The sequence below is a fragment of the Megalobrama amblycephala genome, unplaced genomic scaffold (genome assembly GCF_018812025.1).
Source record: "Megalobrama amblycephala isolate DHTTF-2021 unplaced genomic scaffold, ASM1881202v1 scaffold442, whole genome shotgun sequence".
Classification (NCBI taxonomy): Eukaryota; Metazoa; Chordata; class Actinopteri; order Cypriniformes; family Xenocyprididae; genus Megalobrama; species Megalobrama amblycephala.
Window position 1 is genome coordinate 67,445 of NW_025953381.1, and position 11,692 is coordinate 79,136.

Genomic DNA, 11,692 nt, shown 5'->3' on the forward strand with positions numbered 1-11,692 from the left:
TAACTTTAGTATCTTTATAAGGATCATCAATCTATATTTAATCATTACAGTGAGCACTTCAAATGATTGTGTGTACATTGTTTGTATTTTCAAATTACAAATTACTTGTATTTTAATTAAATACATTTGATGAGTATTTGTAATGTGTAACTAAATACTTTTTGATGTGTTTGAGCCCATCTCTGTTTTCAGAGCAGTTTTACAGTTTCAAACACACTGTACTTCATCCCTCACAACATCGTCTTCATCCTGTCAGAAGAGAAATGTTTATCATTTAAATCAAAAGCGCACAGCTCAGATCTAGCGGTGGTGAGATGAAGCTTCATGAAGTTTTGAAGCTTTCCAGCCAGACTGGTTTCATAATGTTTCATAATTTTGTAACTGGGCAGTGCTTTTGTTGAACATACAGTAATGAAGTTCTTTAGACTGGATAAAGGAGGTGAAAGTGATGAAGGTGGACTGGATAGAGAGAAGTGGAAGAACTCTGACTCAGAATCATTTTACTCTCTGTAGATTGGGCTCATATAGACAGTGTCACTATATATCAACTCTAGCTGTATTTTAAACACTCAGATCAGATCAGAGGAAGCTCTCAACCACAGGAGGAGCTGATGATGATTAAAGGAAGAGCTGTAACTATATAATGAAGAGAGAGACTGACAGACACAGAAAATGGCTGATCAGTGTGATCTGTGTCTGCTGGGACTGATCATTCTCTCTTCACTTCATACAGGTAAAGAAATCTGGATTTTCTCAAAAGACATTTAGTGGAATTAGTCTGGAAAGAGTTGATTTGAACATGCTCAGTTTATTCTTGCACACATTCACGTTGTGTATTGATACATACAGATCATACTGTATTATTCCTGATACTGGACGTAGAGTCACTCAAACATCTGATGATCAACAATTATCTTCATATTCAGAGATTTCAACAGCGCTCTGATCAAGACAAACACTTTATTCTGGAGAGAGTAATGTTTGTGTTAATGAGGGAAAAAAAGACTTTGATTCTTCGGCTGGTATGTTTTAATTTATTAATATAGATCATAATGATCATTCAAATGTACTTGTGTTTCAGATATCAGTGGAGTGGATGATGCTCATGTGTTCATCAGTTCTGGTGAAAATGTCAGTCTCCCCTGTAATAACTCTTTTTCTGACTGCAACTCAACTGCATGGATCTACTTTAACAGATTCAGACATTCACCAGCAGTTGAACTGATTACTGGAGGGATAAAGAAGAAAGACACAGAGAGACATGAGAGACTGAGTCTGGGGTCTGACTGCTCTCTGAACATCAAGAACGTCACAGAAGAAGATTATGGATCTTACAGATGCAAACAATATGTGAATGGACAACAACAAGAAACTGATGAACGTGTTTTTCTGCATGTTCTTGATGGTAAGTTTATGATTATATGATCAATTTAAAAAGAGCAGATTCTCCCTTTAAACTCAGATGATGATTTAAGAGTCTGTGATTTGTGTCTTGTGTTCTGTTTCAGTGTTTCCATCATCATCATCATCATCATCATCTTCATCATCATCATCCTCACAGACTGAGATCAGTCCAGGCCGCTCTGTGACTCTCTCCTGTCGGTTGTATTCAGTTTTCTGTGATTATTGGGTCCGTTCTGAGGGACTTCAGCTGTTGTGGGTGAATCAGACTGGTGTTGATCTGATGACAGACTCCAGATATCAGATATTATTCTCCTTAGATCACTGTATCATCACTCTGACTACAACACTCCTGAATGAAGATGACAACAGAGAGTGGAGATGTCAGCTTACTCTCAGAAATCAAGTCAAGACCTCAGTCAGATACACTGTCAAGTATTCAGGTGAGAAACAACTATTACTACAGTAAAATATGATGTTAGTGTCCTATAGATGAACATCTGAACATTCATCTTCTGCAGTGGATTCAACAACACTGATTCCAGTCAGCAGCTCAAACTCTGAGAAGAAATCAAGCCAAACTACAGCAGCAGCTCCTACACAAGGTTCATGGTCACATGATCACTGTCACACATCATCAGTCTCTCACTCTCACTTATATGTGTCATGATGTGTTGAAGTGAACTAACAGATGTGATCCACAGATCCAGCTGACACAGCATCAGAAACTGAACTCAGTGTGACTGCTGGATCATTATTCAGAGGTACGACATGTTCATTTCTACTGACAGCTTTACACCATTAAACTATCAGCTTCATCAATAACTCTTCATAGTTGAATCCCCTTGACTTCAGTCATGTCCAGTTTCTCTTCTTCTTCTTCTTCCACACATGTTTCCTGCAGTGATTGTGATGATTGTTGAGATGGCAGTGTTTGCTGCTCCTACTGTGATTCTTCTTCAGATCATCTGTGCAAGAAGAGCTGGTGAGTTTGAGCTTCACACAATCTGATGATTCACACTCATCTGATCTGGAACAATCTGCAATCATGGTAAAAACACATCCGGGAGGTCAGTCAATGCTTTTATGTTGCAGGGAGGAAGGACTCGCAGCACCCAGAGGAAATAGAGATGCCTACAATATTACAATAAAATACTGCTGAGTTTGGAGACCATCTGAAACAAGATTTAAAACAGCAAAAACTCACAGAGGATTGTTCATTGTTTGGTTTTCTTCTTCTCAGAAAACAGAGAAAAAACTCCCTGAAGAAGTTTAGATTAAAATATATTTTACAAATAAAAAAGGCCAGATTTATGTTCATTTATATGGTTTGATGGATATTTTCCTACAGTGTTGAATGTCATTTTCTTGTGGTTCATATATAAACTGCTTTAAATATAATATTAAATACAGTAAAGGACAGACTGTTTGTTCTGTGTGATGAAGATGATTTAGTGATTCTTTTCATTCCTGTTTGTAGCATCTTTTTGTCATTTTTTGAATGATTGCTTCTAATTTGCTTAATAAAACCTCTACAGTTGTTTAATATGTCTCCTTTCCTGAGATATTTGTTACAAGTATGGTGATTCATGAGCTTGTAATGTGAGGATGAACAAATGATTGATTCATAATAATTCACATAACTTTATTCTGGTTAGTTCAGAAATTCACATTGATAATGACTTTTTTTTTTTACACACTTCACCTTCTGTCACAGCTGGGTTACAAGAGCACAGTTATTGGTTTAGACTTGTTAACTGAAAAGATAGAGTTGAATATTGTGATGGAAATATTTTATGTCAACATGAAATGTACAGAAAATGCAGACTAAGGATGCTCAGGTCAAAGACCAGTCACATAATTAGCTTAGATCATTACAAACCAATCACCAGAACAAATCACAGTGATGAAGACATTGATTTTTACTCAACTGTAAGACTTAAATGTGCATGTATCTTTCTATTCATTGAGACTCACTTGGTTGTTGTGACCAGTGATCTCCCGGCCGTAAATAAAACTTCATTTCTACAAAGAGCAACTTGGAAGTCGTGTCAGGTATATGCTGCGCAGCTAAATAGAAGATCCTACGCTCAAAAGACAACAAAAGTAACAGCCAAGTGTGATTGAGGTAGTGAGGAATAGAAGTACTAAAGATTCTACGCTCAAAAGACAACAAATGTAACAGCCAAGTGTGACTGAGGTAGTGATAGTAGCTTCTTGACGGGACGCCGTCACCATACTTCAAGGAAGTATTGGATTGTATTGTAAGTATTCAGGAATTCAGGGAATTACCTCGAGATACTGTAGTATTGTATTAACAACTAGGAGTTGTTTAAATTGTCAGTGGTGAAGTCAGATATGTATTGAGAATTTCCACGACAGTTTTGGCGAGCCTAGCCAGGAGGCCTGAGGATCTTCTCCCTTCACCGGCGGGAAAGGGAAGCTTTTTTCTTCCTTTTTTATCACTGATTTAAATCACAAGAGGAGACATTTTCCTCATATTTCAAATTGACCAAAACCCGTCGGAGGAGGGGGACAAATCCTTTCACGGCCTCGAAGAACTTGTAAGGTAAGACAGACTACAACTTGCTCTTTGTTTGAATGAAATAATAATTATAATAAAAATAATAATAATAATAATAATAACACTAACAACAATTCTGAAATATCAGAACTGAGATCTCAGGTATAGAATTATATGAATGAAATAGATTGAGAAATATCCCATATCCTAAGAAAATATTATAAAAATTATAGTTTGATATTGATGCATCACCGAGTATGATACTGCATTGAATGTCTGAAATTGGGTGACCAAGATAAAAAAAAAGAAAAGAAAAGGAAATTTTGACATTTTTTTTTGTTTGTAATATTACACTTTTGTATAGAAACTCTATTCCTACTCAAACAGGAATCAGGAGAATTGTAGAAATACATTGAGGCACTGAAAAAAATAATATCACTATCACTACTGTTTTTCTGCATCTTGCAAAGAAAAACTTGCTTGTTTTCATGCTCTAAAAAAGTAGCAATATCACTATTGCTACTGTTTTTGTACATTTTTGCAAAAAAAAAAAAAAAAAAAATTACTTGCTTTCACACTTAAAAAAAAAAAAAAAAAAAAAAAGGGATCTTTCTCTATTTTTCCTTTCTGCAAAGAAGAATTGCTTAAATAGAATGGGGAATTGCTGTGGTAAACCAGATGTGGTCCCTGAATTTAGGGGACCCTTTAAAAAAAAAAAAATGGAATTTGAGTAATGAACAAATTGAACAGATAGAATGGTGGCCAAAATTGACAAAATTGTATTTTGACTCATGCGGTACTCTGAGTGTTTCAATTCTAGAAGAAGCCAGAAAGCAGTTGCCTTCGAAGCAGCAGAAGCAGGTAGACTGGATGCTGTTCAACAAGTGGGAGAGAGAAGCAGAGCAGTGGGCAGAGCAACAGAAACTGCAAAGAAAATCTGCCACAGAACCTGCAGCCCTTAACGCAGTGCAAACCACAAAGCAGAATCCGGAAAAGGAAGATATGGATATGGCATGTGCAAGCCATTGTCCCCCTCCCTACAGACTTTTGACTGATCAAAGTGTCCAGGCAGCTGCAACTGAGGAAGCAAAGGTCCCGTCTGCCCCAATCAATGATAAGGAAAAGATTAAACCTGATGACAGTGACACAGTGACTGATGAGCCACTGGCATTGCTACGGGAGGAGGTAAAAAAAAAAAGAATAGCAAGAGAATATTCAAAGAAACTTTTGGTTCATCACTTCCTTTCAAAAAAAAAAAAAGGAAAGTGATGAGAAAAATAACAACAAGATCCAAGGTCAGACTGGGGAGTCGAGAAGCATGGAGAAGGCCTTGTCCTTTCCTGGAGAAGGAGAGCCTAAATGGGTGGAGCGAACTTAGAACTCTTGGAACTTAGAGGAACTTTCAAATGTGGCTGCTGCACGTCTGGACCTAGAAAAGGGTGTGGAGCAGTTTATCAGAGCAGAGGAGAACATTGATGCCACATACAGACCCACAGGCCGAGACTGGGCAGCTATCTTCAGCAACAAGTTGGCTTTGAAATGGACTGAGGTATGTGGAACTGGTGAAGATGCTTTTAACTCATGCAAGCACTGTAAGAATGAATGCAGGTGCAGAGGTAACTGACACTCCTGGGAAGCAGACTGCTTGGAACAGGATGACTGCCAGAATGAGGCTGGTATACCCCACACGTCTTGACTGGGGTGCAATCACAAAGCAGCTGAAGGGAGTCAAGAAGACCACCAGAATATGCCATCTCCAAGAAACTGCCAAGGTCCATCATATCAGTGGAAAACTGCTGCTGCTGAGTCTGTGATGAAAGAGGACATTGGGCCAAGGATTGCCAAAGAGAGAGGAAACAACATCTCAAACATGAACCATCTTCTCCCTCCCTTTGGTTTCCATCATCAAATGTGAGAGACCATGAAGAGGACAAGGTGGGAGACACTCAACCAAAACAACTATTGCAAAAAACTGACAATCCAAGACCAAATCCAATAATGACTATTCAAGTTGAAGGACATTCATTACCTTTTTTTTTGGTGGACATAGGTGCCACATTTTCTATGATCACTCCAGAGACCGCTCTAAAAAATCCAAATTTAGCTTTCTGGCAAAACTCAAGTATGGGGCCATATTATCTGGCATACCATTGGTTGATAAGTTGACTTTGAGGGTAACAAACAAGCTGAAACAGGTGACCCATTCTTTCCTGGTTTCTGCTACATGCCATGTAAATTAATTGGCTAGAGATTTATTGTCCAAATTGGAGTTGATCATTTTCACTTCAAACGATGCTATGGAAGTGTTCAATTCCAGGGGTGCTTTTATGAAAATTACACCAAACTGGTATTATAATTGGGCTTTAACGCCTTCCTTTAATCCATACTCTGCTTATCAACAAATGTTGCCAGATTTAGCAAAAACCACCTCATCTACATTGTACCTCAAGGATTATAGGCCAAGATAGGAACAATGTATATGAGGAGGAATGCTTTAATAGACCACCAAGGAAAAAAATTATCTTGCTTTTTATTGGTATCCCAACAATACTCTGCATTCCCTATTATACTAACACCTGCTCAATCTGCTCTTTTTCTATCAGACACCAGTCCAGCCCCACATCTCTGTGGAAAAGAAAGAAGGTTCATGGGCAAATATGATAGTTTGGCTCACTACCCAGTTAAAAATTGGGAACTGGACTTGGGATAGTTGTAGGAAACACTACATCAACCAAAAAGGGGTAAAAGCAGATCCATAATGCAGGCAATCGAGGTTCACAGGCTGTGTAGCAAGGAGAACAAACCCAAATTTGATCTCAAAAGAATCACCAAGTTTATTTTCTGGGGAACTTTCTAGAAATCTGGAAAGATTCTTTCCCCCGAAGGGAAGTACCCTAATTCAGAATATAGATGATTTGATGCTGTGTTCTCCCAACAGAAACACCTGTGAGATCGATATGCGCGCATTACTGGAGTTTTAGCAGAGAATGGACATAAAGTGTCAAAATCAAAAATATAGTTATTACAGCAGGAAGTTAGTTACCTTGGTCACCTCATTTTAGCAAAAGGTTGCGCGCTAGGATTTGAACGAATTGAAACAGTTCGGAAAATTCCGGAACCCGTCACAAAATAACAAATGATGCAATTTCTGGGACTTATGGGATATTGTAGGCCATGGATCCAAGATGAAGCAGAAATTTTAAATCCTCTTCTAACAGCAGCTCATGAGCAGAAAGTTCTAACTGATAAATTGGTATGGACAGAGGAATGACAGGTTGCATTTGAAAAATTTAAATTGGCTCTCTCAAATGCACCATGTCTGACTATTCAAAAAAACAAAAAAAAACAAAAAAAACCCCCCAATGTTTCCAAAAACAATAGGGTTCATGTCCATCGTTTTAACACAACCCCACCGTGATCGCCGTCGACTGATTGCATATTACCTCAAACGATTAGACACTGTCGTACGTGGAATACCACAGTGCCTTTGTTTGGTAGCTGCCGCTACTGAAGTTGTTTTAGCATGCTCGGATATGGTGGCATTCCACCCTTTAACTGTGTTTATTCCACATGCAATGCACACTCTGCTGATGCAGTCACAAATGACTCAGTTTAAAAAAAAAAAAAAATTCAGTTCCCACTAACATTGATCGAAATTCAAAATATGGCAACAAGGAGAGAAAATGTTGGTCAGAGGGGGGTGCAAAATGCAAAGATGGGGAAAGATGCAAAAAAAAAAAAAAAAAAAAAAAAAAAACTTTCCTACCAAAACAGTTGTATCTAAATTTTGCAAAGTGGTCTAACGGGACAGACCACACCTCAAAATTGGCAATGAATATTCTAATTGGAACTTCCTGGGAGGCCCCAGGATTTACAGTTGTGGTAGAGAAATTCTATCAGAACTGTTATATCTGCGCAGCGAATAACGTGGGAAGACGAAGTAAGCCACAAACTTACTCCGCCCACCCCACACCAGAACTTCCTTTTCAGCACATCACGATGGATTTCTTTGAGCTGACATTGTTGATATGTTTTCAAAGTGGGTTTAGTGTTTTCCAAGTAGAAAAGCTGATGCTACAACTGTAGCAAAAGCTCTAAATAAGAGAAGTTGTCCCAAGGTGGGGAGTACCAGAAAGATTGATCAGTGATATTGAGATCACAGAATTGGCAAACGAATTGAGAATAAATTTGACAAACTCCAAAATGGTGGCAAACTGGAAAGGACAAATCAGACTGTAAAAACCTAAATTTTTTAAAATTATGGCAGAAACATGTATGACATGGGTTCAAGCCTTTCCAATAATCTTGATGGCCATGAGAGCCTGAAAAGGGACCAGGACAGCCCTCAGCCCACATGAAATTCTTACAGGTTGACCTATGTGAGGGGGGATCGAGCCTCCTCCCCAGGAGGGACTTGCGGCGACTGATGAACAATTGAGAAAGTATGATGTCTTTAACTAAAGCTATCAAATCTATCTACTCGCAGGTGAAAGATGGTTTGCCAGTTCCAGGTGACGAACCACAAAATTCCTACGTGCCAGGAGTCCAGGACAGTGGATCTGGGTCAGAGACTTTCGGAGGAAGGCGTGGCACTGTCCGAGGTAGATGGGGCCATGAGATAATCCTGACAATCAACACTGCCATCAAGGTTGACAAGGATGATACCTGGATTCACGTGTCGGACTGCAAACCTCACTAACCTGACAACACGTAAACAGAGCTGAGGAACTACACCTGCTGAAAAGATCTCGCAACATCTCTGAAATGAAAATGTTGAGACATCGGCCAGCCAGACAAGCATGGAGTCTGGGATCAACTTTGGGCCAGCAAATGGTTCTGATTTTGTGCAATAACAATTCCAGTAATAATGTTATCTCAATTTTTAGGATCAATTACAAAGTTTGTTTTATGCTTTTTACTTATTCTGCTTATCATAGCACTTGCAATTTTATGTACTGCTAAATGTATTCGTGCATTAATGAAAAAAGTACTTGGAGAACAGAGAGAGCTGAAGATCAGAGGATTTTAGAAAGAAACTGTATGGGAAGATAAAGGTAAAAAGCAGGTCATTTTATGAGATAATGGAACCGGATTTGAGAATGTGATCGTGTAAAAACGATCAGAGGGGGGAATGTGATGGAAATATTTTATGTCAACATGAAATGTACAGAAAATGCAGACTAAGGATGCTCAGGTCAAAGACCAGTCACATAATTAGCTTAGATCATTACAAACCAATCACCAGAACAAATCACAGTGATGAAGACATTGATTTTTACTCAACTGTAAGACTTAAATGTGCATGTATCTTTCTATTCATTGAGACTCACTTGGTTGTTGTGACCAGTGATCTCCCGGCCGTAAATAAAACTTCATTTCTACAAAGAGCAACTTGGAAGTCGTGTCAGGTATATGCTGCGCAGCTAAATAGAAGATCCTACGCTCAAAAGACAACAAAAGTAACAGCCAAGTGTGATTGAGGTAGTGAGGAATAGAAGTACTAAAGATTCTACGCTCAAAAGACAACAAATGTAACAGCCAAGTGTGACTGAGGTAGTGATAGTAGCTTCTTGACGGGACGCCGTCACCATACTTCAAGGAAGTATTGGATTGTATTGTAAGTATTCAGGAATTCAGGGAATTACCTCGAGATACTGTAGTATTGTATTAACAACTAGGAGTTGTTTAAATTGTCAGTGGTGAAGTCAGATATGTATTGAGAATTTCCACGACAATATCATGCAGCATCTAAAGAAAGAAGAGGAAGTGACATCAGAATGACTGAGAATCCATACCCATCATCAATGCAAACTGGGTCAGAGATGATCACTGCTCTGTGGTTAAACTAACAGAGTTAGAGACTCAACAGTGCCATGTTTCTAAACCTCAACAGTGAGATCACAGCTCTGAAGACACTACAACTGCTTTAAATAATTCATTATTTTAGTTACTGAAGTGTATAACAAATATCAACTATCTTAATATTGTAAGAAAGTCTTGACTCTGGAATAGATGAAAACACATCTGACAGTTCTGTCCAAGACTCAAGAAAAAGTGACAACATGTAGAACGCAACAAGGCGTTTCTGAACGTTTAGTTGAACTCATGTAGCTGATGTGAGATATCTTAAAGTCATTGATTATCATATTATGTCATGATAATCTATAAATCACTGGTGTGGGAACTGTTGTAAGATGCTTACAGAGGCAGAGAATATATGCTGTATGAAGACAGAACAGGTATAGTTTAGTTTAATTAAATTAATTAGTTTAATTTTCATCTTTGGTCTCCTCTTCAGGCATGTCTTCTACATTGATTTTGCCCTTTTCTGATAAAATGATATAAAATCATTGTGAGTTAATTGTAATGATGATTAGAAGCTTCATCAATAAAAGACTTAAGGCAAGTTAAGGACAATTTACCCTGCCAATTTAAACTATTCCTACTAATTACTTTAGCTTAATTAAAAAAAAAAAAACATCCAAAGAAATAAAATAATTTCCCAATTTGTAAATCATGCAACAAAATAGTTCTCAAAAAAGTCTACTCTCTATTATGATAATATTGTTAATTTTCATTTTCATCATTTCATTATTTTTATCCTCTATATCTTGTACAAAGTCCTGCAGAAAGTTGACCACTCTAAACTCTCTCTGACGCCTCATTGTACCCTTCTCACTAAAGAAAGGTGATAGTGTCTTGAGTAGAAAATCACCATCCACCTTTGATTTACAGAGGAAAAAAGTCAAGCCTTTTTAGGGCCTGAGCCACTCAGGTGCAGGGCTCTTTTGTTTTTCTAAGGAGAATCATTTTTTTTTCCATCATTCGAGGGTTTTGGGGGGCCTTAACATGCTCATTGGCACACATTGGAATCCGCGGCCATTAGGACACTGCAGAGGCTGGTACCCGGGCGTGGCAGGGGGGCTCGACAGCGCCCCCTTGAACGGTGTCCAAAAACTTGGTCCATATATTAAACACACTTGCACATATTTGTATGAAACTCGGTACACATATAGACCTCATTGGGCCGAATAACTTTCATGCTCTAAATTAAACGCCAGCCCAACAGGAAGTCAGCTATTATGGGTTGTTTGAAAAACGCATGCTCTGGAATTTGATATACTCCTCTTAGGGGATTAATCCAATCACCACCAAACTCGGTCAGCATGAAGTCAAGACACTAATGATGGAAAATTGCCAGCGGATTTTTGATATCTCGAACGGTTTGGCCGTGGCAAGGCAACAAATTTATGGTGAGAAAAGGGAAACAGGAAGTGTGTTATAACATCTGCATACATTTTTTAATATTTGTATTTAATATACATTTTCATTTTTTTATATTTTTTAAACACTGTTGCCATAGTAATTAATAGTTAATAATAAAATCTAGAGTATTGTAAAATCCAGAGTATTGTATCTAATAGATGAAGATCAGAATAAACAGAAAGAAGGAACAAAATTAAGACATTTAGAGAAGAGGAGAAGCAGAAGATGCAGAAGAGATGCGAGAAGCAAAAAGAGCAAAGAAAAAGTAAAGAAACATGTAAACTATGAAAGACCCTGTTCATTTTATACGATAATCATAGGAAAACTTACATCCCACTTTTGGTCTAATAAGAAAAGGTCAAATTAATTTATCCATTTTGTCATAGTTGGTATAACGGCTAGGTCAGAGTGACTGGTCAAATGCAAAAAAAATAGATGAAAATAGAAATAGGGGTTGTTTTGACACCCTTAAGGGAAATCTTGCAGATCTTCCATTATCAC

The 11,692-nt window shown here is 38.0% G+C and overlaps 1 protein-coding gene and 1 long non-coding RNA gene across 2 annotated transcripts; both read left to right on the forward strand.

Annotated features, from left to right (window-relative positions):
* The first annotated feature begins 672 nt into the window (after positions 1 to 672).
* LOC125261605 lies at positions 673 to 3,476 on the forward strand. The gene is made up of 6 exons (XM_048180159.1): positions 673 to 733; positions 1,082 to 1,405; positions 1,509 to 1,844; positions 1,947 to 2,165; positions 2,306 to 2,386; positions 2,497 to 3,476. Exons 1-4 carry the CDS (start codon positions 673 to 675, stop codon positions 2,069 to 2,071), a joined length of 846 nt encoding a protein of 281 aa, XP_048036116.1. The 3' UTR covers positions 2,072 to 2,165; positions 2,306 to 2,386; positions 2,497 to 3,476.
* A 1,775-nt stretch (positions 3,477 to 5,251) lies between these two features.
* On the forward strand, positions 5,252 to 9,353 carry LOC125261609. Its single transcript, XR_007183380.1, has 2 exons — positions 5,252 to 5,860; positions 8,412 to 9,353. It is a non-coding gene; the product is annotated as an uncharacterized LOC125261609 (long non-coding RNA).
* The last annotated feature ends 2,339 nt before the right edge of the window (positions 9,354 to 11,692 follow it).